Raw genomic sequence first — 26,850 nt, 5'->3', positions numbered from 1 at the left:
AGGATCCCAATGGAAGATGTTAAAAACAGGAAGCAAATCAAACGAGTGATCATCTACAAATCGTTACTAGGTCCTCACAACATTACAGTCCCCAAAAGACAACACTAGAGCCAGATGAATGATGAGGGACGGTTTCAACACTCATCAGCTAATAATAACTAACATCTGATTAAACAAGGCTGGGATCATTTTCAAACCCACCATAGCAATGTTTACGCAGTGCTTTTATTTACAATGTTCATCCCTGGGCCCACACACTTATAATTCTGAAAAGTTAAAGCATACATGTGAGGGGGGTCGTCCTGATAGTACTGTGTCTGTGAGTTCAATATTGCAATGTGGGTTTGTTTGAAATGACTGTGTTGTGTACTGTTTTTATGTCTAACAGCATGGGACTGTGCCCCACAATGCCCCACAAGCGTGTATTTTTTGGGGAAGATAAACTCATGACTCTGTCAGCTAGTCGGTTTAGTTGAATGCATTGTCTATCTTGGAGGTTAAACTAGTCAATTAGTTCCCTTGTACCAGGCGGGGGAAAAAATCACAACCTAGAATTATATGTCAAGAACAAACACACAAACACATTCTGTTTGTATGTTGTGACTGAGCTTCTTCAGGAGGACTTCAACTGAATCAAATGGCAAGTTAACAGGTAAATGATCACGGAAAAGCCAAGGTAGAATTTGAAGGACATGCTCTTTCCACTGTGAATACTGAGGAGACACTGTACATATGACATTTGAAATGACTCTATTCCTTTGAAAGTTTTGTGAGTGCAATGTTTACTGTGAATTTTTGGTAGATTATTTAAACTTTGGTTTATATCTATTTCACTTGCTTTGACAATGTAAACATAAGTTTCCCATGCCAATGAAGCCCTTTGAATTGAATTTAGAGAGCGATAGTGAGAGAGAGCAAGAGAAAGAGAGAGAGAGAAGTGGAACGTATGCTCCACCTGCTGGTGTTAAATGGTACATCTGTAATTTACAGTATCTGTCAATATTGCTTTACTTATTTCACCTTTATTTAACCAGGTAGGCCAGTTGAGAACAAGTTCTCATTTACATAATATACTGTTTACAGTATGAGAATCAAGGAAATCAACAATACATTTAATTAGTATTACTGCTTTTTTGTTTTGGGATCAATTCCTACAAGCATATGAATATCAGTGGAAGAGAGGAATATAGATATTGAACGTGAATCAACACAATATCCTAATTTTGCAAATCCAGCAGAGCCTTCATGCCACCTGACTAGGCTCTGGAGAGAACTGCTTCTAGAGTTGTCCCAAAACAGGTTTTCTATCAAACGGTGTTCCCTCTCAAACACAGAAAATTGTGTTTTCTGTCAGCAATATTAATACCAACACCAAAAAGAAAACTATTGGATATATTATAAATAATTATATATTTTATTATTGGTTATATTAAATATAATTATATATTATTTCCCAGGTGAAAAGTTGGGTTTACGGGAATTCAGTAGGCTATATCACCTTGGCTTCATTTTATGCAACCACACCAAATAAATACATTCTGCAGTGTGTGTGTGTGTGTGTGTGTGTGTGTGTGTGTGTGTGTGTGTGTGTGTGTGTTTGCTTGCATATAAACATGCACATCAAATGTATGATGCCCTGCTTTGTGTTATTGTCACCCCACCAGTAGAATGTTGTGTTACTGTCACCGCCAACAGTAGAATGTTGTGTTACTGTCACCTCACCAGTAGAATGTTGTGTTAGTGTCACCCCACCAGTAGAATGTTGTGTTAGTGTCACCCCACCAGTAGAATGTTGTGTTACTGTAACCCTCACCAGTAGAATGATGTGTTACTGTCACCCCACCAGTAGAATGTTGTGTTACTATCACCCCACCAGTAGAATGTTGTGTTACTGTCACCCCACCAGTAGAATGTTGTGTTACTGTAACCCTCACCAGTAGAATGTTGTGTGTTACTGTCACCCCACCAGTAGAATGTTGTGTTAGTGTCACCCACCAGTAGAATGTTGTGTTAGTGTCACCCACCAGTAGAATGCTGTGTTAGTGTCACCCCACCAGTAGAATGTTGTGTTACTGTCACCCCACCAGTTGAATGTTGTGTTACTGTCACCCCACCAGTAGAATGTTGTGTTAGTGTCACCCCCACCAGTAGAATGTTGTGTTACTGTCACCCCCACCAGTAGAATGTTGTGTTAATGTCACACCACCAGTAGAACGTTGTGTTACTGTCACCCCACCAGTAGAATGTTGTGTTACTGTCATTCCACCAGTAGAATGTTGTGTTAGTGTCACCCCACCAGTAGAATGTTGTGTTACTGTCACCCTCACCAGTAGAATGTTGTGTGTTACTGTCACCCCACCAGTAGAATGTTGTGTTAGTGTCACCCCACCAGTAGAATGTTGTGATACTGTCACCCCACCAGTAGAATGTTGTGATACTGTCACCCTCACCCGTAGAATGTTGTGTTACTGTCACCCCACCAGTAGAATGTTGTGTTACTGTCACCCTCACCAGTATAATGTTGTGTTACTGTCACCCTCACCAGTATAATGTTGTGTTACTGTCACCCCACCAGTAGAATGTTGTGTTACTGTCACCCCACCATGAGAATGTTGTGTTACTGTCACCCCACCAGTAGAATGTTGTGTTAGTGTCACCCCCACCAGTAGAATGTTGTGTTACTGTCACCCCACCAGTAGAATGTTGTGTTACTGTCACCCCACCAGTAGAATGTGGTGTTAGTGTCACCCCACCAGTAGAATGTTGTGTTAGTGTCACCCCACCAGTAGAATGTTGTGTTAGTGTCACCCCACCAGTAGAATGTTGTGTTACTGTCACCCCACCAGTAGAATGTTGTGTGTTAGTGTCACCCCACCAGTAGAATGTTGTGTTACTGTCACCACACCAGTAGAATGTTGTGTTACTGTCACCCCACCAGTAGAATGTTGTGTTACTGTCACCCCACCATGAGAATGTTGTGTTACTGTCACCCCACCAGTAGAATGTTGTGTTAGTGTCACCCCCACCAGTAGAATGTTGTGTTACTGTCACCCCACCAGTAGAATGTTGTGTTACTGTCACCCCACCAGTAGAATGTTGTGTTACTGTCACCCCCACCAGTAGAATGTTGTGTTAGTGTCACCCCACCAGTAGAATGTTGTGTGTTAGTGTCACCCCACCAGTAGAATGTTGTGTTACTGTCACCCCACCAGTAGAATGTGGTGTTAGTGTCACCCCACCAGTAGAATGGTGTGTTAGTGTCACCCCACCAGTAGAATGTTGTGTTACTGTCACCCCACCAGTAGAATGTTGTGTGTTAGTGTCACCCCACCAGTAGAATGTTGTGTTACTGTCACCACACCAGTAGAATGTTGTGTTAGTGTCACCCCACCAGTAGAATGTTGTGTTACTGTAACCCTCACCAGTATAATGTTGTGTGTTACTGTCACCCCACAAGTAGAAGGTTGTGTTAGTGTCATCCCACCAGTAGAATGTTGTGTTACTGTCACCCCACCAGTAGAATGTTGTGTTATTGTCACCCCACCAGTAGAATGTTGGCTTAGTGTCACCCCACCAGTAGAATGTTGTGTTAGTGTCACCCCACCAGTAGAATGTTGTGTTACTGTCACCCCACCAGTAGAATGTTGTGTTACTGTCACCCCACCAGTAGAATGTTGTGTTACTGTCACCCCACAAGTAGAATGTTGTGTTAGTGTCACCCCCACCAGTAGAATGTTGTGTTAGTGTCACCCCACCAGTAGAATGTTGTGTTACTGTCACCCCACCAGTAGAATGTTGTGTTAGTGTCACCCCACAAGTAGAATGTTGTGTTAGTGTCACCCCCACCAGTAGAATGTTGTGTTATTGTCACCCCACCAGTAGAATGTTGTGTTAGTGTCACCCCACCAGTAGAATGTTGTGTTAGTGTCACCCCACCAGTAGAATGTTTTGTTAATGTCACCCCACCAGTAGAATGCGGTGTGCTAGTGTCACCCCACCAGTAGAATGTTGTGTTACTGTCACCCCACCAGTAGAATGTTGTGTTACTGTCACCCCAACCAGTAGAATGTTGTGTTACTGTCACCCCACCAGTAGAATGTTGTGTTAGTGTCACCCCACCAGTAGAATGTTGTGTTACTGTCACCCCACCGGTAGAATATACTGTTACTGTCACCCCACCGGTAGAATGTTGTCTTACTGTCACCCCACCAGTAGAATGTTGTGTTAGTGTCACCCCACAAGTAGAATGTTGTGTTAGTGTCACCCCCACCAGTAGAATGTTGTGTTAGTGTCACCCCACCAGTAGAATGTTGTGATACTGTCACCCCACCAGTAGAATGTTGTGATACTGTCACCCTCACCCGTAGAATGTTGTGTTACTGTCACCCCACCAGTAGAATGTTGTGTTACTGTCACCCTCACCAGTATAATGTTGTGTTACTGTCACCCTCACCAGTATAATGTTGTGTTACTGTCACCCCACCAGTAGAATGTTGTGTTACTGTCACCCCACCATGACAATGTTGTGTTACTGTCACCCCACCAGTAGAATGTTGTGTTAGTGTCACCCCCACCAGTAGAATGTTGTGTTACTGTCACCCCACCAGTAGAATGTTGTGTTACTGTCACCCCACCAGTAGAATGTTGTGTTACTGTCACCCCCACCAGTAGAATGTTGTGTTAGTGTCACCCCACCAGTAGAATCTTGTGTTAGTGTCACCCCACCAGTAGAATGTTGTGTTACTGTCACCCCACCAGTAGAATGTTGTGTGTTAGTGTCACCCCACCAGTAGAATGTTGTGTTACTGTCACCACACCAGTAGAATGTTGTGTTAGTGTCACCCCACCAGTAGAATGTTGTGTTACTGTAACCCTCACCAGTATAATGTTGTGTGTTACTGTCACCCCACAAGTAGAATGTTGTGTTAGTGTCACCCCACCAGTAGAATGTTGTGTTACTGTCACCCCACCAGTAGAATGTTGTGTTACTGTCACCCTCACCAGTAGAATGTTGTGTGTTGCTGTCACCCCACCAGTAGAATGTTGTGTTAGTGTCACCCCACCAGTAGAATGTTGTGATACTGTCACCCCACCAGTAGAATGTTGTGATACTGTCACCCTCACCCATAGAATGTTGTGTTACTGTCACCCCACCAGTAGAATGTTGTGTTACTGTCACCCTCACCAGTATAATGTTGTGTTACTGTCACCCTCACCAGTATAATGTTGTGTTACTGTCACCCCACCAGTAGAATGTTGTGTTACTGTCACCCCACCATGAGAATGTTGTGTTACTGTCACCCCACCAGTAGAATGTTGTGTTAGTGTCACCCCCACCAGTAGAATGTTGTGTTACTGTCACCCCACCAGTAGAATGTTGTGTTACTGTCACCCCACCAGTAGAATGTTGTGTTACTGTCACCCCCACCAGTAGAATGTTGTGTTAGTGTCACCCCACCAGTAGAATGTTGTGTTACTGTCACCCCACCAGTAGAATGTTGTGTGTTAGTGTCACCCCACCAGTAGAATGTTGTGTTACTGTCACCCCACCAGTAGAATGTGGTGTTAGTGTCACCCCACCAGTAGAATGTTGTGTTAGTGTCACCCCACCAGTAGAATGTTGTGTACTGTCACCCCACCAGTAGAATGTTGTGTGTTAGTGTCACCCCACCAGTAGAATGTTGTGTTACTGTCACCACACCAGTAGAATGTTGTGTTAGTGTCACCCCACCAGTAGAATGTTGTGTTACTGTAACCCTCACCAGTATAATGTTGTGTGTTACTGTCACCCCACAAGTAGAATGTTGTGTTAGTGTCATCCCACCAGTAGAATGTTGTGTTACTGTCACCCCACCAGTAGAATGTTGTGTTATTGTCACCCCACCAGTAGAATGTTGGCTTAGTGTCACCCCACCAGTAGAATGTTGTGTTAGTGTCACCCCACCAGTAGAATGTTGTGTTACTGTCACCCCACCAGTAGAATGTTGTGATACTGTCACCCCACCAGTAGAATGTTGTGATACTGTCACCCCACCAGTAGAATGTTGTGTTACTGTCACCCCACCAGTAGAATGTTGTGTTACTGTCACCCCACAAGTAGAATGTTGTGTTAGTGTCACCCCCACCAGTAGAATGTTGTGTTAGTGTCACCCCACCAGTAGAATGTTGTGTTACTGTCACCCCACCAGTAGAATGTTGTGTTAGTGTCACCCCACAAGTAGAATGTTGTGTTAGTGTCACCCCCACCAGTAGAATGTTGTGTTATTGTCACCCCACCAGTAGAATGTTGTGTTAGTGTCACCCCACCAGTAGAATGTTGTGTTAGTGTCACCCCACCAGTAGAATGTTGTGTTAATGTCACCCCACCAGTAGAATGCGGTGTGCTAGTGTCACCCCACCAGTAGAATGTTGTGTTACTGTCACCCCACCAGTAGAATGTTGTGTTACTGTCACCCCACCAGTAGAATGTTGAGTTACTGTCACCCCACCAGTAGAATGTTGTGTTAGTGTCACCCCACCAGTAGAATGTTGTGTTACTGTCACCCCACCAGTAGAATGTTGTGTTAGTGTCACCCCACCAGTAGAATGTTGTGTTACTGTCACCCCACCGGTAGAATATACTGTTACTGTCACCCCACCGGTAGAATGTTGTCTTACTGTCACCCCACCAGTAGAATGTTGTGTTAGTGTCACCCCACAAGTAGAATGTTGTGTTAGTGTCACCCCCACCAGTAGAATGTTGTGTTAGTGTCACCCCACCAGTAGAATGTTGTTAGTGTCACCCCACCAGTAGAATGTTGTGTTACTGTCACCCCACCAGTAGAATGTTGTCTTACTGTCACCCCACCAGTAGAATGTTGTGTTAGTGTCACCCCACCAGTAGAATGTTGTGTTACTGTCACCCCACCAGTAGAATGTTGTGTTATTGTCACCCCACCAGTAGAATGTTGTGTGTTAGTGTCACCCCACCAGTAGAATGTTGTGTTAGTGTCACCCCACCAGTAGAATGTTGTGTTACTGTCACCCCACCAGTAGAATGTTGTGTTACTGTCACCCTCACCAGTAGAATGATGTGTTACTGTCACCGCATCTGTAGAATGTTGTGTTACTGTCACCCCCACCAGTAGAATGTTGTGTTAGTGTCACCCCACCAGTAGAATGTTGTGTTACTGTCACCCCACCAGTAGTATGTTGTGTTAGTGTCACCCCACCTGTAGAATGTTGTGTTACTGTCACCCCACCATTAGAATGTTGTGTGTTAGTGTCACCCCACCAGTAGAATGTTGTGTTACTGTCACCCCACCAGTAGAATGTTGTGTTAGTGTCACCCCACCAGTAGAATGTTGTGTTAGTGTCACCCCACCAGTAGAATGTTGTGTTAGTATCACCCCACCAGTAGAATGTTGTGTTACTGTCACCCCACCAGTAGAATGTTGTGTTACTGTCACCCTCACCAGTAGAATGTTGTGTTACTGTCACCCTCACCAGTAGAATGTTGTGTTACTGTCACCCCACCAGTAGAATGTTGTGCTAGTGTCACCCCACCCCTGAGACAATTATGTTGGGGAGAAGATATATTATATATACATCTGCTAAGATATTCTCCCAGATATGGAGAAATAATAAATGATCGTTGATGTATTTTAAAGTGATCAAAATGCATGTCGACCATTAGAATTCAACATTAGCAGATGGTACAAGACAAACGGAAATCATTTATTTCTGCAGCTGATATCTGACTGAATGCTGTTTATGTTATTCGACAACACCAATCAGTGAGTCAGAGGAAGCTACTCAAGGTGTCATTCTGTCCTGGATATATCATATTTAGTTATATATGGATATCCCCAGAGAATGTATAACAGTCCACACTCTTATGACTATAATGTTTTAGATTTCTTGAAAGGAGAATTTATTTCATTGTTCATATTTTTCGTTCGCATTTGTTATTTAAGCAATAAGGCACAAGGAGGTATAGTATACGGTCAATATACCACAGCTAAGAGCTGTTCTTATGCACGACAAAACGTGGAGTGACTGGATACAGCCTTGAGCCGTGGTAGGCTGTCATTGTAAATAAGAATTTGTTCTTAACTGACTTGCCTAGTTAAATAAAGGTTAAAAAAAAGATATATACACACAATGCTGTGAAAAAGTATTTGCCCCCTTCCTGATTTCTTATTTTTTGCACGTTTGTCAAACTTGAATGTTTCAGATCAAACAAATTTTAATATATATTTTAATATATATACAGTGCTGTGAAAAAGTATTTGCCACATACACTACAAAACCCAGAGGTGCCTTATTGCTATTATAAACTGGTTACCAATGTAATTAGAGCAGTAAAAATAAATGTTTTGTCATACCCGTGGTATACAGTCTGAGTATACAGTCTGATATAACACGACCGTCAGCCAATCAGCATTCAGGGCTCGAACCACCCAGTTTATAGTTGTTAGTAGATAGTTATGGGAAATATCACACCAACTAAGTCCTGCCCTATGAGCAAAAGATGTTGAAAATACTTATTTTCAACATCCTGTGCTAACTGGGTGTGTAGTTTCTCACAGAGAGAATCAAATGCAAATGAAAATGCAAAGCTGCTCTGTGATCTACGAACTAACTTTATTATATGATGAACGATTCGTAATTTTCAACATTAACAACGGAGTGACCTCAACTTTCATAAATCAACTCTTGTTCTGTTAAACCTTAAAATTCTCTGGTTCTTTAAAGCCTTAGTTTATTTTGCTTAGATGCCTCTCCCCTGTAATACTGTAGCCTCTCTCTGTAATACTGTAGCCTCTCTCTGTAATACTGTAGACTCTCTCTGTAATACTGTAGCCTCTCTCTGTAATACTGTAGCCTCTCTCTGTAATAATGCAGCCTCTCTCTGTAATACTGTAGCCTCTCTCTGTATTACTGCAGACTCTCTCTGTAATACTGCAGCCTCTCTCTGTAATAATGTAGCCTCTCTCTGTAATAATGTAGCCTCTCTCTGTAATACTGTAGCCTCTCTCTGTAATAATGTAGCCTATCTCTGTAATACTGTAGCCTCTCTCTGTAATACTGTAGCCTCTCTCTGTAATAATGTAGCCTCTCTCTGTAATACTGTAGCCTCTCTCTGTAATAATGTAGCCTCTCTCTGTAATACTGTAGCCTCTCTCTGTAATACTGTAGCCTCTCTCTGTAATACTGTAGCCTCTCTCTGTAATAATGTAGCCTCTCTCTGTAATACTGTAGCCTCTCTCTGTAATACTGTAGCCTCTCTCTGTAATAATGTAGCCTCTCTCTGTAATACTGTAGCCTCTCTCTGTAATACTGTAGCCTCTCTGTAATAATGTAGATCCATTCAACCTTTCTTGTTTCACCTACTGAAAAAAAGGTAGAAAGAATTGCATGAAATATGACTTGGACTGCAACCTGAATTGCACCTATAGACCCTGGTCAAAAGTAGTGCACTACAAAGGGAAAAGATGGTGCCATTTGGGATCCGGCCTGGGTGATTCATTACTGTATGTGACAGCGTGAGGAGAGGATGAGCCTGACTGTGTCAGGCACTTAATCCACAGGGAGAAAGGCTAATCCCATTTTAATGCTATCCAAGAAGCACATTTATTATTTAACTAGGCAAGTCAGTTAAGAATAAATTCTTATTTACAATGACGGCGTAGGAACAGTGGGTTAACTGCCTTGTTCAGGGGCAGAACGACAGCTTTTTTTTTTTTTTTACCTTGTCAGCTTCGGGGATTTGATCCAGCAACCTTTTGGTTACTGGCACAACGCTCTAACCACTAGGCTACATGTAGTACATCAAGGCCATTCTAATAACTTATCAGGGGTGCTTCACAAATGGTGCCCTATTTTCTATATAGTACATTACTTTTGATCAGAGCCCTATGGGACCTTGGTAAAAAAAGTGTGCACTATATAAGGCAGTGGTTCTCAACCCTGGTCCTGGGAGTTGTTGATTTGAATCAGGTGTGTAGTGCTAGGGCAAAAACTAAAATGTGCACCCCTTTGGGTCCCCAGGACCAGGATTGAGAACCACTGATATAGGGGAATAAGGGTCACAATTGGGAGAGGTCTTGTCATCTGAATAAAGGATTGCAGTGCAGATTCATGACCCAGAAATGATCTGTCCATAAATACATAAATAATCTCTCTCTCTCTCTCTCTCTCTCTCTCTATATATATATATATATATATATAATGGTCTGGGGATGTTTTTCATGATTCAGTCTTGGCCCATTAGTTCCAGCGAAGGAACATTTCTACAGAACACAATTACATTTTAGACAATTCTGTGCTTCCAACTTTGTGGCCATTTCCTGTTTCAGCATGACAGCAAGGTCCATACAGAAATGGTTTGTCTAGATCAGTGTGGAAGAACTTGACTGGCCTGCACACAGTTCTGACCTCAACCCCATCAAACAACTTTGGGATAAATTGGAACGCCGACTGCGAGCCAGGCCTAATCACCCAACACTAATACTCTTGTGGCTGAATGGAAGCAAGTCCCCGCAGCAATGTTCCAACACCAAGTGGAAAGCCTTCCCAGAAGAGTGGAGGCTGTTGTAGCAGCAAAGGGGGACCAACTCCATATTAACACCCATGATTTTGGAATGAGATGTTCGACAAGCAGGTGTCCAGATATTTTTGGTAATGTAGTGTATCTTCGAAAGGAATCTGTACATCCAAGACAGACAGACTGCAGAACAGGGACCTCCAATATTTTACATCCAGGACAGACAGACTGCAGAACACAGACCTCCAATATGTCATAGATACTGCCACTGAAACACCCTGGAAAGATAAAGGCCCTGGTTAAAAGAGGTGCACTGTATGGGGTGTCTTCAAGAGATTTCTACTTTCTCTAAAGGTCATCAGTCGAAAAACACAAAAACAGAGGGGAGGAGAGAGCTTTCTACTTGATATATTACCAGGAGTTGGGAGAGAGATTCATACTGCAGTCTATTAGAGAGAAAAGTCAAGCTCTACATCAGTCTGCGCATGTGTCCCAAATGGCACTCTATTTCCCTACATAGTGCACTACTTTGGACCAGAACCCATAGGGAACCCATAAGGCTCTGGTCAAAAGTAGTGCACTATGTCGAAGATAGGTTGCCATTTCTGATGTAAATCCCCTCTGAGTCAATCTCTCTCTCTCTCTCTCTCTTACCCCCTGGGGGGGCAATTCCGATTGGAGCAAAACAAGAGAATCTTTTGAACTTTGCTTTTTGAAATTGACATTTATTTAATTAGTTCCGTAGAAGACCGACCTAACGCTCTAACAGTTGGTTGCTTGCAGGATAGAGGAATATCACTGAAATATAATAACAGGACCTATGTGAGCATTTATGATGTCATCTTATAAAGCCACTAATATATAGCATAGCAATTCCTTCACCTCTTTCTTCAGTACAATGTTGATGTAGATTATGTTTGCATTGAATGGAAATTAGACATTCATAATTAATCATGAATAACTTACAATAAGAGAATTGTAGATAGAACACCAGCCAGCATGCTATATCCTGGCCTCGAGCGTGGCGCAGCGGTCTAAGGCACTGCATCTCAGTGCTAGAGGCATCACTACAGACCCTGGTTAGATTCCTGGCTGTATCACAACCGGCCGTGATTGGGAGTCCCAGTGTCGTCCCGGTTAGGGTTTGGCCGGGGTTGGCTGTCATTGTAAATAACAATAACTGACTTGCCTAGTTAAAAAAATAAAAAACATTTTATTTAAATACAAAAAAGAGAATTGGAGACTGCAAACCACCCAGAACCCCAGCCAGCATGCTATAGCCACACCTCAAATAGTTAGTTAACAGTGTCTCCTTGGTCTCATTCAAGAAGCACTACTGTCCTCATCTGGCTGAAGGCCACCATGCATCTCAGTTCTATTGGACTTGTATTATAAACAATGTTACAATCATGAGTGGCAAAGGTGGCCTAGGTGTTTACAAAAAAAAATATAAAAAAATAAAGTTTACAGTGTTTTACAAATAAATATACATACTTTTCATAAAACTTAAATATAACATCGTCAGGCAATTAAGAGATAATGATGATCGTCACATTTTACCAACACCATGTAAAATTAACCTCCAGTCAATTCCTTGTTAAGTGAAGGACAGCAAGTTGATATCGTAGCAGCCATCAACCTGCCCAGAAACACACAAGAAAATGAAATGAGTTGACCATAAACGAGTTGAAAACAAAATGGAATCGATACCAACTGACAAAGACTTGGGTCCAGGATACTAATGCAGATACGTTTGGATTGAAACATTGTTAACCAATAAAAAAAGTGTTGAAGCATACAGGCCCTTCTTTACTTTCTAGATCTTTCTCTCCCACAACCTCAGGAAAAGTGATGTTCATTTGACTCCACGTGTAAATAAACAATGCGAACATGTCTTACATCGAAGCGGCCTATGGAAGCAGTGGTCTGGTTGGTCTGCATGACCTCTGTTAACGCCCACATCTGCTGAATACTGGAAGATACCGTCTGAGGATCTGGAAGACCCTAGAGACACAACAAAACAACACTATTGTAACGGATATTATTTTCTCTTTTATGTAGCCATGTTGTATAAAGGGTTAGTGTTTTTCTAAAGGTAATTGACCAGGAAGATGGCTATCTGTGTTCGTCTGAGGATCTGAAAGACCCTAGAGACACTACAACATAATAAATACTGTGTTTCTATATTCTCTTTTATGATGTGTTTTATAAAAAGGTATTTGACCAGTAAGACAGAGAACTTCTCCCAGAAGAGGACAGTGTTTGTGTGTAGAGGAGAATGCCTAGTAGATCCCCTGCACTGCCTTATGGTCAGGATTTGGAACGATGAAGTCATGAAGATCTTCCCAGTGAATTGAAAGATGGCATCATCGTCACCATCTTCAAGAAAGGAGACAAGTTGGACTGTGGCAACCACATCGCGTTCCCCTTCTTGCCACCGCAGGATAAATACTTGCGAGAAACCTACTAAACAGACTCCTATCCCTCGCCAAAAAACAGTCAATTTCAACCTGGCAGAGGAACTTCAGATTTGATATTCTCAGCCCGTTGACTCCAAGAGAAGTTCCAGGAGCAGAGACTATGGCAATCACTAACTCAGAGAGGCTGCTGCCTACGCTGAGACCCAATGTATTTATTTGTTTATTTATTTCACCTTTATGTTACCAGGTTGGCCAGTTGAGAACAAGTTCTCATTTACAACTGCGACCTGGCCAAGATAGAGCAAAGCAGTGCGACACAAACAACACAGAGTTACACATGGGATAAACAAATGTACAGTCAATAACACAATAGAAAAGTCTATATACAGTGTGTGCAAATGTAGTAAGATTAGGGAGGTAAGGCAATAAATAGGCCATAGTGGCAAAATAATTACAAATTAGCAATTAAACACTGGAGTGATAGATGTGCAGAAGATGAACGTGCAAGTAGAGATACTGGGGTGCAAAGGAGCAAAGAAAAATAAATAACAATATAGGGATGAGGTAGTTGGGTTGGCTATTTACAGATGGGCTGTGTACAGGTGCAATGATCGGTAAGCTGCTCTGACAGCTGATGCTTAAAGTTAGTGAGGGAGATATAAGTCTCCAGCTTCAGCGATTTTTGCAATTCGCTCGTCATTGGCAGCAGAGAACTGGAAGGAAAGGCGACCAAAGGGGGAGTTGGCTTTGGGGATGACCAGTGAAATATACCTGCTGGAGCGCGTGCTACGGGTGGGCGCTGCTATGGTGACCAGTGAGCTGAGATAAGGTGGGGCTTTACCTAGCAAAGACTTATAGATGACCTGGAGCCACTGGGTTTGGCGACGAATATGAAGCGAGGGCCAGCCAACGAGAGCATACAGGTTGCAGTGGTGGGTAGTATATGGGGCTTTGGTGACAAAGCGGATGGCACTGTGATAGACTACATCCAGTTTGTTGAGTAGAGTGTTGGAGGCTATTTTGTAAATTACATCACCAAAGTCAATGATCGGTAGGATGGTCAGTTTTACGAGGGTATGTTTGCCAGCATGAGTGAAGGATGCTTTGTTGCGAAATAGGAAGCCGATTCTAGATTTAATTTTGGATTGGAGATGCTTAATGTGAGTCTGGAAGGAGAGTTTACAGTCTAACCAGACACCTAGGTATTTGTAGTTGTCCACATATTCTAATTCAGAACCGTCCAGAGTAGTGATGCTGGACGGGCGGGCGGGTGCAGGCAGCGATCAGTTGAAGAGCATGCATTTAGTTTTACTTGCATTTAAGAGCAGTTGGAGGTCACGGAAGGAGTGTTGTATGGCATTGAAGCTCGTCTGGAGGTTTGTTAACCCAATCACCGGCCACTTTAATAAGTGGATCACTACTCACTTTAAATAATGCCACTTTAATAATAATGTTTACATTTCTTACATTACTCATATCATATGTATATACTGTATACCATCAATTGCACCTTGCCTATGCTGCCTGGCCATCGCTCATCCATATATTTATATATACATATTCTCATTCACCCGTTTAGATGTGTGTGTATTAGGTAGTTGTTGGGGAATTGTTTGATTACTTGTTTGATATTACTGCACAGTCGCAACTAGAAGCACATGCATTTCGCCACACTTGCATTAACATTTGCTAACCATGTGTATGTAACCAAAACATTTTGATTTGACATGGCATTCTTCCATCTCACCAAGGCCTTTGACTCTGTTAACTGTGAAGCCATGTGGAGAATCCTCCTGAGATATGGCTGCCCTGCAAAATGTGTTAACATCCTCCGCTTCCTGCATGATGGTACGAAGGCTGTCATTCTCTCTGGTGGCGAAACCACAGAGCCAATCGAGATAAGGACCAGATTAAAGCAAGGCTGCATCACTGCATCAACTCTCTTCACCATCTTCCTGGCTGGAAGGGTCCACCTGACAGAGAGTAGACTCCCCAGAGGAATACATATCACCTACAGGACTGACGGCAACATATTCAATATCAACCGTTTCAGAGCCAAGTCAAGAACCACAAACACTTCTGTCTGTTGTAGAATTTCAATATGCAGATAATGCCCAGGTCAATGACTGCTCAGAAGCTGACTTCCAGGCCATCGTCAACATATTCCCTCCCAGAAGCATATAGCAGGGTGGGTCTAACACGCAATACCAGTAAAACAAAGCACACCTGCCACCCCCCTAGAACCTCACCAACAATGTAATGTTTAAAAATGCCCAGTTTCCCATGCCGAGGTAGCCACCTCTCTAGCAATATCCTAATTGAAGACGAAAATCCAACATCGGATTGCTCCCGCTAGTGCTGCCTTTGATAAACTCATTCCTACACTGCTATACCATGCAAACAAATCAAGCCCCTTTCACCAACAATGCCTCAGGAAGATAGTAAACATCAACTGGGAAGACAGACAACCAAACATCCATGTCCTGTAGAGAACCAACTCCTCCAGTGTGGAAGCCACCATTATGAAACCTTTAGTCCAATTGGGCAGGTGGAATACAGTCTATAAGGGCTGATAGTTCTATTGAAGAGAACCAACTGGTTGATAAGAGCCTTACCTGTAAATCACACAGTTGGTCCACCTGTGTGAGGTCTGACAACCAATCGGGAATGTCCCACTCTGAATCCTGGAAGAAGAGTGAATGAATGCACTTTAAAATTGTGGAAATACTTTCATTGGCAGCGTTTGACAACTCCACTACTCAGTACCCCCCCAACCGTAGCCAGTTATGCTGCAGGCCTAGTGATCAGAGGCACAATGATTGTGGTTTCTTTCTATTTGATCATACAGTACAACCCTCTACACATTTTTAAGTGACTTACTTCATTTAAACAGGGGTGTATTTTGATGTCCTCCACGCTGAAATTCAGCCAGGCTGATGAAGGCTGTCGAAGGATCAGTCTCACTGAAGTCACATTGTCTGGTTCAATCAGCATCTAACAACCATAACACACATACTGAACCAATCAGGAAATTTGACTTCCTCATCTAACACCCATATTGAACCAATCAGGAAATATGACTTCCACAAATTATGTAAATTAGCTTAATTTCTACTTGAAGTAAGCCAAACTATAATTTGGCTTACCTCCAAGATCAGCTTACCAAAAACTAAGCAAACCTGAGCTGTGATGCTTTATTTTATAAAGCAAGATACATTTACAGAATGTGAATGCATTGGCTTTGTGTTACTCACATCACATCAAGGTTTCTTAAGATTCCATATGAAATGGGTCAGGAGCATTTGGTGATGAATATTTTAGCCAGATGTACAGTACAAATAAAGCCATCATCAGAATATACCTCCTAATGTCTTGACCTGTTCTGCTATAGTTCTTCACCCTTCCTCTTTCCATCTTATATGACCTTTAACACCCTCCTCTCTCTCTCTCTCTCTCTCTCTCTCTCTCTCTCTCTCTCTCTCTCTCTCTCTCTCTCTCTCTCTCTCTCTCTCTCTCTCTCTCTCTCTCTCTCTCTCTCTCTCTCTCTCTCTCTCTCTCTCTCTCTCTCTCTCTCTCTCTCTCTCTCTCTCTCTCTCTCTCTCTCTCTCTCTCTCTCTCTCTCTCTCTCTCTCTCTCTCTCTCTCTCTCTCTCTCTCTCCCTCTCCCTCTCTCTCTCTCCCTCCCTCTCTCTCTCTCTCTCCCTCCCTCCCTCCCTCCCTCTAACCTGTTGTCGGAAGACAGAGCAGTAGTCTTGTGAACCCTCTTCAGTATGTGGGCTGGGCATCAGACAGTGGTTCCTCAGACATGTAGCCCATTTAGCGGCCCCCTCCCCATCTCTCCTCAGTAGACGCACAGACACGTATGCTGTGTAGTAGTTCTTAAATGAGATCTCCTGGATCTAGGAGTGAATAAGACACAGATTATATGTACAGTACCACAAAAAAAGTTTGGACACACTCATTCAAGGGTTTTTCTTATTTTTTTTACTATTTTCTACATTGTAGAATAATATTGAAGACATCAAAACTATGAAATAACACATATGGAATCAGCCACCCTTTGCCTTGCTGACAGCTTTGCACACTCTTGGTATTCACTCAACCAGCTTCACCTGGAATGCTTTTCCAACAGTCTTGAAGGAGTTCCCACATATGCTGAGCACTTGTTGGCTGCTTTTCCTTCACTCTGCGGTCCAACTTACCCCAAAACATCTCAATTGGGTTGAGGTCGGGTGATTGTGAAGGCCAGGTCATCTGATGCAGCACTCCATCACTCTCCTTCTTGATCAAACTGCCCTTACACAGCCTGGAGGTGTGTTGGGTCATTGTCCTGTTGAAAAACAAATGATAGTCCCACTAAGCGCAAATCAGATGGGATGGCGTATCGCTGCAGAATACTGTGGTAGCCATGCTGGTTAAGTGTGCCTTGAATTTTAAATACATGTCAAATTTGGACTCATCAGACCAAAGAACAGATTTCCACCGGTCTAATGTCCATTGCTCGTGTTTCTTGGCCCAAGCTAGTCTAATCTTCTTATTGGTGTCCTTTAGTAGAGGTTTCTTTGCAGCAATTCAACCATGAAGGCCTGATTCACACAGTCTCCTCTGAACAGTTGATGATGAGATGTGTTACCCGAACTCTGTGAAGCAGTTATTCGGGAAATTTCTTCTGAGGCTGGTAACTCTAATGAACTTATCCTCTGCAGCAGAGGTAACTCTGGGTCTTCCTTTCCTGTGGCAGTCCTCATGAGAGCCAGTTTCATCATAGCGCTTGATGGTTTTTGTGACTGCACTTGAAGACACTTTTAAAGTTCATGAAATTCTCCAGATTGACTGAACATCATGTATTAAAGTAATGATGGATTGTTGTTTCTCTTTGCTTATTTGAAGCTGTTCTTGCCATAATATGGACTTGGTATTTTACCAAATAGGGGTGGTTTACAGAAGATAGCCCTATCTTGACACAACACAACTGATTGGCTCAAACATATTAAGGAAATAAATTCCACAAATGTACTTTTAACAAGGCACACCTGTTAATTGAAATGCATTCCAGGTGACTACCTCATAAATCTGGTTGAGAGAATGCTAAGAGTGTGCAAAGTTTTAATCAAGGCACAGGGTGGCTACTTTGAAGAATCTCAGATGTAAATATATTTTGTTTTGTTTAACACTTTTTTGGTTACTACATGATTCCATATGTGTTATTTAATTGTTTTCATGTCACAGTTTTATTCTACACTGTAGAAAATAGTAAAAATATGGAAAAACCCTGGAATGAGTTGGTGTGTCCAAACTCTTGACTGGTACTGCATGTGGACAATGGTTGAATTGCAATGATGTCTAGCTTGAAAGTTGTTGAAAAGCCCGGCCTCGAAGGAACCCACTTTGAGCTTCAGAGAAGATTTCGAAGTGACTCACTTTGAAAGAAAATAGCCTACTTCACAATGCCTACCTGTCATTTGACCAAGTGTGTGGAGGAAAACACAGTGTATAAAAAAAATAAGAAATAGTAAAATGACCGTCAGGTTTTATTGACTCACGTTGACAGTCTGTCCTATAGGAAGTGTAACGTCTATGACATAGACACCGGGACGAGATGAATCAGTCTCAGCATCTCCAATCTGCAAGGTGACAGTAGGCTTCACGGTGCAGGGGACGGTGTTGACGCTCATATTATTAGCTACTCCTGTTGAAAGATCAACGATGTGATTAGTACAGAGAACAGTGTTGACACTCATCTTAATACTCCTGCTGAGAAAGGACTCAGCAGCAGAATCAAGCAACAGTGCATACCGCAGGGACCTTAATCCAACACCTAGCAACCTCATCAAGAGGTTTGGATCTCTTGGCGTAACGGCTAAGGTGTTGGGTTGATTGTCACTGGACCTGGGTTCCCGGTCGAGGCTAGCCTCCTTGAATTCGTTACAATATAAATCAGGGATGTGATGAGGAGGACAAGCTATAAAAACAGGGAAATCATAGGTGTATTCATTAGTCGAACACTGTAGTAAAACATTTTGCAACGAAAGTGAGAGTTTCTATTGGATAAATTCAGGTACGTAGGTCCCTCCTAGTTTGGTTCCGTTTGGTTCCTAGTGAATACACCCCAGGATTTTGTGTTTGGGACAGGAGGGGTTAGCATTTTTGCGGGGTATCATATTTGTGTGTCTAACTTTCTCACTCATTATCATTCACATCATTCACTTTATCATTTCAGGAGTATCTGTAATCATGGTAGCATCCACATTAATGTAGAAGTTTTTATAAACATATTCGATTCTTATTTGCAGTAACAGTGACTCCAAATTGATACAATACATAATTTACCATTCATTACTATTGTGCACAAAATAATCTGAAACACAACCAAAACAAACAGCAAATGCATCCAACAAGTTTGCTCAAGCTTGATGTAACCATTGCATGCTAGGAATATGGGACCAAATACTTTTCACTACTTCAATACACATAAGTGAATTTGTCCCAATACTTTTGGTCCTCTAAAACGGCCTTAAATGGGGGGACTATGTACAAAAAGTGTTGTAATTTCTAAACGGGTTGCCCGACATGGATGAAAATACCCTCAAATTAAAGCTGACTGTCTGCACGTTAACCTCATAGTATCATTTCAAATCCAAAGTGCTGGACTACAGAACCAAAACAACACAAAATGCGTCATTGTCCCAATACTTTTGGACTTACTGTATTTACCACCTACGGCTGCAAATATTGAGGGGTCTTATTCTAATGCTTTCCTATAAAAATCCACTAAATCACCAATTTGGCAAATCATTGTACGCATGTTAGGCTACACATCATGAAATATATAGAGACAAATTACAGACAGTAGCCTAAAAGGAGCAAAATAGAACTAAGTTGGTTGAACATGAAATGTAGGCTATTTAAATATGTTTGAAATAGGCCTATAGCCTAGGCTACCACTTACTATTGTAATGCAGTCATCTCATTTGAAGCATATTTTCATACGTCGCATGTTTGTATCAATTGCAAAGATATTGGCAACTTTTTATTTGATGTCAACTTTGTTCTGAAGTTATTGGCGATCACAAAGAGATGGATAAACAAACTGATTTTATATTTAACGGAGATCTCCTGTGTATGAAAGCATCTAGATGCAGTGGTCTGAGATGCAGTGGTCTGAGGCAGGCGTTAGATTACCTGTGGTCTGAGGCAGGCGTTAGATTACCAGTGGTCTGAGGCATTAGATTACCAGTGGTCTGAGGCAGGCGTTAGATTACCAGTGGTCTGAGGCGTTAGATTACCAGTGGTCTGAGGCAGGCGTTAGATTACCAGTGGTCTGAGGCAGGCGTTAGATTACCAGGGGTCTGAGGCGTTAGATTACCAGTAGTCTGAGGGCAGGCGTTAGATTACCAGTGGTCTGAGGCGTTAGATTACCAGTGGTCTGAGGCGTTAGATTACCAGTGGTCTGAGGAGTTAGATTACCAGTGGTCTGAGGCGTTAGATTACCAGTGGTCTGAGGCAGGCGTTAGATTACCAGTGGTCTGAGGCGTTAGATTACCAGTGGTCTGAGGCAGGCGTTAGATTACCAGTGGTCTGAGGCAGGCGTTAGATTACCAGTGGTCTGAGGCAGGCGTTAGATTACCAGTGGTCTGAGGCAGGCGTTAGATTACCAGTGGTCTGAGGCAGGCGTTAGATTACCAGTGGTCTGAGGCAGGCGTTAGATTACCAGTGGTCTGAGGCAGGTGTTAGATTACCAGTGGTCTGAGGCAGGTGTTAGATTACCAGTGGTCTGAGGCAGGTGTTAGATTACCAGTGGTCTGAGGCAGGTGTTAGATTACCAGTGGTCTGAGGCAGGTGTTAGATTACCAGTGGTCTGAGGCAGGTGTTAGATTACCAGTGGGCTGAGGCGTTAGATTACCAGTGGTCTGAGGCGTTAGATTACCAGTGGTCTGAGGCAGGCGTTAGATTACCAGTGGTCTGAGGCAGGCGTTAGATTACCAGTGGTCTGAGGCAGGCGTTAGATTACCAGTGGTCTGAGGCAGGTGTTAGATTACCAGTGGGCTGAGGCGTTAGATTACCAGTGGTCTGAGGCGTTAGATTACCAGTGGTCTGAGGCAGGCGTTAGATTACCAGTGGTCTGAGGCAGGCGTTAGATTACCAGTGGTCTGAGGGCAGGCGTTAGATTACCAGTGGTCTGAGGGCAGGAGTTAGATTACCAGTGGTCTGCGGGCAGGAGTTAGATTACGACAGTTTTCAAGTGCAAAGTTAATAACGATGGTTTTGGGAAACAACTCTAAGATTTAACGATGCTCCTACGAAGGTTCTAAGGATGAATTTAGCCTTAAAATGATTTTGGGAAACCAGATCTGTTTATATTTGGATAAATGTAAAAAAAAAAAAAAATTAAAATTAAATACAGATAAATCAGGACATATCATGTGATGATTCCGCAGGAGAATCATGCTTATATCCGCTATGACAGACTCATTGTCCACCCTCCCTCCTAACAGCCTTAAGGGGATGAGAGGGCATAGCCTATGGGTTCGTAGCTTCAACCCCGCAGCGCACACACACACACACACACACACACACACACACACACACACACACACACACACACACACCCCCTTTCTTTGTTTGTACTTTTCCATATTATATCCATCTCTGATATACTACCCAGGAAAGGGTTAAATGATAATACGTTTATAAAAACACTAATAACACATTCCTAATATTGACTTAAAAATCCTTCTTTAACCCGTCTTCTCCCCTTCATCTACACTGATTTAAGTGGATTTAACAAGTGACATCAATAAGGAATCACAGCTTTCACCTGGTCAGTCTGTGTCATGGAAAGAGCAGGTGTTCCTAATGTTTTGTCCACTCTGTATATGTAGCTTTAGAAAAAGGCTTCATGAAATCTCAGATAATATATTAACCATTTCTGAGACTCACTTCGATAATTCATTAGATGATACAGCAGTACCAATACAAGGATATAAAATCTATAGAAGAGACAGAAATGCTTATGGGGGAGGTGTTGCTGTATATATTCAGAGCCATATCACTGTAATGCTTAGAGAAGATCTTATGTCAAGTGTAATTGAAGTGTTGTGGTTGCAGAATCACCGGCCTCATCTAAAGCCTTGCTATGGGCCACCAAGTGCTAACAGTGAGTATATACATAATATGTGTGAAATGCTTGATAGTGTATGTGATGTAAACAGAGAGGTCTACTTTCTTGGGGGACCTGAATATTGACTTGTTTTCATCAAGCTGTCTGCTCAAGAGGAAGCTTCTCACTGTAACCAGTACCTGTAATCTGGTTCAGGTCATTAATCAACCTACCAGGGTGTTTACAAACACTACAGGAACAAGATCATCTACATGTATTGATCACATGTTTACAGCTTTGTTCTTAAACTGTATCTGTACCCATTGGATGCAGTGATCACAATATAGTGGCTATATCTAGGAGAGCCAATGTTCCAAAAGCATGGCCTAAAATAGTGTATAAGAGATCTTGAAATGACTCTTATGTGGATGATATTAAAAATGCTTGTTGGTCTGATGTGATCAATGAGGAGCATCCAGACCCTGCACATTATTGATATATTGAATTGCTTCTTCCAAGTATTGCCAAACATACACCGGTTAAGAAACTGACTGTTAGAATTGTTAAGGCTCCATGGATTGATGAGGAATTGAAAAACTGTATGGTTGAAAGAGATGGGGGAAAAAGGAGGGGCTAATAAGTCTGGCTGTACATCTGACTGGCTGACTTACTGCAAATTGAGAAATGAATGTGGCTAAACTCAACAAAAAGAAGAACAAACTGTATCATGAAGCCAAGATCAATAATATAAAGAATGATGGAAAAAAAACTTTGGAGTACTTTAACTGAAATTATTGGCCAGAAAAACAAATTCAACTCCATCTTTCATCAAATCAGTTGGCTTATTCATCACAAAAACATTTGATGTTGCCAATCATTTTTATGATTACTTCACTGGCAAAGTGGGCAAACGTAGGCAGGAAATGCCAACAACGAACATTAAGCCGTCGTATTCATGCATAGCAAAATAAGTAATGAAAGAAAAGCATTTTTTGTTAGTGTGGGAGAGGTGAAAAAATGATTGTTATTGATCAATAAAGACAAACCTCCTGGCATTGACAACTTAGATGGAAAGCTACTGAGGATGGTAGCTGACTCTATAGCCACTCATATCTGTCATATCTTTAATCTGAGCCTAGAGGAAAGTCTTTGTCTCAGGCCTGGAGGGAAGCCAAAGTCATTCCGCTACCAAAGAGTGGTAAAGTGGCCTTTACTGGTTCTAACAGCAGACCTATCAGCTTGCTGCCAGCTCTTAGCAAACTGTTGGAAAGAAATGGTGTTTGACCAAATACAATGCTATTTTTCTATAAACAAATTAACAACAGACTTTCAGCTTGCTCATAGAGAAGGGCACTCAACATGTACTGCACTGACACAAATGACTGATGATTGGTTGAAACAAATTGATAATAAGATGGTTGTGGGAGCTGTCCTGTTAGATTTCAGTGCAGAGTTTGATTGTAACGGTCATCATATATAGTGGACCAAGGCGCAGCGGGTTGAGTGCTCATATTAACTTTTATTAGAACACTTAACGAAACAAAACAAGAAAATGAACGAACGCACAGTATTATAGGCTAAACACAGCAGTGCAAAAACAACTTCCCACCAAGGACAGGTGAAAACAGGGCTACCTAAGTATGACTCCCAATCAGCAACAACAATGTACAGCTGTTCCTAATTGAGAGCCATACTAGGCCAACACAAAGAAATACACAGCATAGACAGAGCATAGAAATACAAAACATAGAACATAACCAAAAAAACGCGGAATACTCTAAACTAACACCCCTCTACATAAACACATATCCCAACAAACCCCGCACCACATAAAACAAACACCCCCCTGCCATGTCCTGACCAAACTACAATGACAAATAACCCCTTTACTGGTCAGGACGTGACATTGATATTATTGACCATAACTTGTTATTGAGAAAACTAATGTGTTACGGCTTTTCAACCTCTGCCATATCGTGGATTCAGAGCTATCTATCTAATAGAACACAGAGGGTTTTCTTTAATGGAAGCTAAACATGTAAAGTGTGGTGTACCGCAAGGCAGCTCTCTCGGCCCTCTACTCCTTTCTATTTTTACCAATGACCTGCCACTGGCATTAAATAAAGCATGCGTGTCTATTTATGTTAATGATTCAACCCTATACCCATCAGCAATCACAGCTAGTGAAGTCACTGCAACCCTAAATAAACAGTTGCAATCAGTTTTAGAATAGATAGCCAGTAATAAACTGGTCCTGAACATCTCTAAAACTAAGAGCATTGTATCTGGTACAAATCATTCCCTAAATCATAGACCTCAGCTGAATCTGGTAATGAATGGTGTGGCTGTTGAACAAGTTGAAGAGACTAAATTACTTGGTGTTACCTTAGATTGTAAACTGACATTGGCAAAACATATAGATTCAATGGTTGTAAAGATGGGGAGAGGTGTCATATAGTTAAGTGCTGTCATATAGTTAAGTGCTGCAAAGAAGGACCTAGTCAAGCATTGTAATCAGAGCGCTAATATTAATACCACTGACTGACTGCACGTCCCCGTCCCCCCCCCAGATATGCCACCAGGGGTCTTTTCACAGCCCCCGGGACCAGAATAATATCTAGTTCATGTACATGATGGCATGAAACTCCCATCTCATATAGTCAAAATGAACAGCAAACCTGGTTTCAAATATAACATAACATATCACGGCCCAATGCCTCTCCCCCCCATGTGACCTACTTGTTGTATGTATGTACTGTCATGTACGTGTAACTTAATCTTCTAAATATATGTAAAACGTACAGTCTTAATGTATTTTATGTTGTCAGACCCTGGTAAGACTAGCTGTGCCATTGGCGTCGGCTAATGGGGATCCTAATCAAATCTAACACAATTTTTTCAAACATCACCAAACTCAACTGATATTTACATTTTGATGGCTTTATGAAAATCATACAACACTAACCTTGGTTTATGGCTGCAACGCAAATATGATCAACTTCAGCACCGTAGACAGCGAACTAGCCCCGTCTGTGTGGCTGCAGCAAAGCTAGAAGACAGTTTTATAACACTCAGATTACAATGATCACTGAATTGAGCTCAATCAAATAAATAATTATTGGGTGGGACAGGTTGGGAGGAAAAATGCGACTGTAAAGAAAGCTGACAAGCCAGCTAACGTTTGCTACATTCGCTAGCCAGCTAGCTAACGTTAGCTACTCACCGCTGATTGTGGAGTTAGCGGTAGCTAGCTAACCACTAAGCTAGCAACCAGTTGGACCGTTTTCCTTCCCCTCGGATGTCAATATAGAACAGCAAAAGTTGCTAGATGTCGATGTCCTAGCTTACTGTGTTGTGTGTGCACTGTTTTCCCCTTGGTTACAGACGGCGAAATCACTGTAAAAACAGTTCTTGACATCGCCGTGGGCCTAGCAGTGGGCATGCTGCCAATGAATTGGCCATTTCCTGAATGTGTAACTATGGCGACTCCAGATATTTAAAGGGGAAGCGTAAAAAAAACTGAGATATGGGATGACGTCACCATAATTGGCTAAATCAACCGCAAAGTTGAGACTGCAAAATGTATCCATGACGTGCCTGGATATCTGATCAACCATGGTTTTAATACAAATACAGAGAAATGGCCCTGCAGAGCTCCATCTTGGGTTGGTAATAACTAGACTAGATGATAGGTGTAACAGGTGTGAAACTGCAGCAATCAGCAGTGGGTTTTCATCTTCCCTAGCATTTATCCATAGCACTTGCTTAGAAATTAGAGCCAGTTTAGGGGCTGATTAGGCTATACTGTGAGTGAAGGAAATATGAAATTGATGTACAATGTATTTAGATGAGCACCCGGAAACCACAGGTAGGGGGCAGCATTGCTCCATGGTTTGAATTCAGCTTGTTTAGATGTGGTTCTTTCTCTCGCTTCTTTTCCCTTTCTCTCTCTAACTCTCTCTATTTCATCCCCTCTCTCTCCGATGGTACACTATCATACATTCTGGTCATGCATGTCGTTTATTGTTCAGAGGGGAGCATTTCAAAAGCAGCTCTTTCTTTAATACCTTGGAACCTTAACTACAGTAAAACAACAATACTTCCCAGATGGTGAAGGCTGAGGGATGTCTTCTGGGCCTAGCTACCCGTTTTATCTTAGAGCCACACATTTATGCCTCAGCAGCATGGACAGGATAACCTCTCCCCATTCCCCTCTCTCTCTCGCCTCTCTACTCTCGGTCTCTCCTCTCGCTCTCCTCTCCTCTTTCTCTCTGTCATCAAAGTAGGCAGCAGATCACAGTGTGTTTTACAACAGGCAGAACAAAGCCAAGCAGAGCAGGGGATGTATGATAGCAGAGTACCCCTAGAGAGAGCGAGAGAGAGAAAGAGGAAGAGGGACAGAGAGAGGACGGGAGGGAGAAAGAGAGAGGAAGGGAGGGAGGGAGAGAGAGACACTTCCCTGTGATGCTCAACACTTAGCCCTGCTAGGAACACCTGCTGAGATGGACACCTCAGAGGAATGACCAAACTGTGTGTTTGTTTGTCAAATCAAATTGTATTTGTCACATGCTTCGTAAACAACAGGTGTTGACTAACAGTGAAATGCTTACTTACCGACCCTTCCCAACAATGTAGAGAGAAAGAAAATATAGAAACAATAGACAAGTAATAACACGTTAAAGTAAAGTAATCATCAATAGACAATGAGTAATGATAACTTGGCTGTATATGAGCGGTACCAGTACAGTGTGTGTACTGTATGTGTGTATATCGGAGGGGTTGGAAGACAGAAGACACATTTCA

General features: G+C 42.2%; 1 protein-coding gene across 3 annotated transcripts; it reads right to left on the bottom strand.

Moving 5' to 3' along the window:
- Window positions 1-11,232: 11,232 nt before the first annotated feature.
- nicn1 (nicolin 1) lies at window positions 11,233-25,536 on the bottom strand. 3 transcript variants are annotated; one of them, XM_082967706.1, is made up of 9 exons: window positions 25,271-25,536; window positions 25,013-25,096; window positions 18,491-18,636; window positions 16,673-16,846; window positions 15,829-15,942; window positions 15,564-15,632; window positions 12,428-12,532; window positions 12,089-12,167; window positions 11,233-11,717 (listed from the first exon to the last, which is right to left on the bottom strand). In XM_082967706.1, the coding sequence occupies exons 3-8, from the start codon at window positions 18,620-18,622 to the stop codon at window positions 12,126-12,128; spliced, it is 636 nt and encodes a 211-aa protein (XP_082823832.1). In that variant the 5' UTR covers window positions 18,623-18,636; window positions 25,013-25,096; window positions 25,271-25,536; the 3' UTR covers window positions 11,233-11,717; window positions 12,089-12,125. The 3 variants fall into 3 exon arrangements, with proteins under 3 accessions (XP_082823832.1, XP_014023791.1, XP_014023793.1); XM_014168316.3 differs by having other exon boundaries at window positions 11,233-12,167; XM_014168318.3 differs by having other exon boundaries at window positions 11,233-12,167; window positions 25,396-25,523.
- Between the last annotated feature and the right edge of the window lie 1,314 nt (window positions 25,537-26,850).

Source organism: Salmo salar, chromosome 22 (assembly GCF_965601325.2).
Source record: "Salmo salar chromosome 22, fSalSal1, whole genome shotgun sequence".
Taxonomy (NCBI): Eukaryota; Metazoa; Chordata; class Actinopteri; order Salmoniformes; family Salmonidae; genus Salmo; species Salmo salar.
This window is presented reverse-complemented; position numbering and strand designations above follow the sequence as displayed.

Coding starts and splice junctions, on each gene's coding strand:
- nicn1 (XM_014168316.3), bottom strand. CDS start 18,622: ATGAGCGTCAACACCGTCCCCTGCACCGTGAAGCCTACTGTCACCTTG. Junction 15,943..16,672: donor GCTCTGTCTTCCGACAACAG/GTTAGAGGGAGG, acceptor TATGGTTGTTAG/ATGCTGATTGAACCAGACAA. Junction 15,633..15,828: donor TACACCCCTGTTTAAATGAA/GTAAGTCACTTA, acceptor CTCTTCTTCCAG/GATTCAGAGTGGGACATTCC.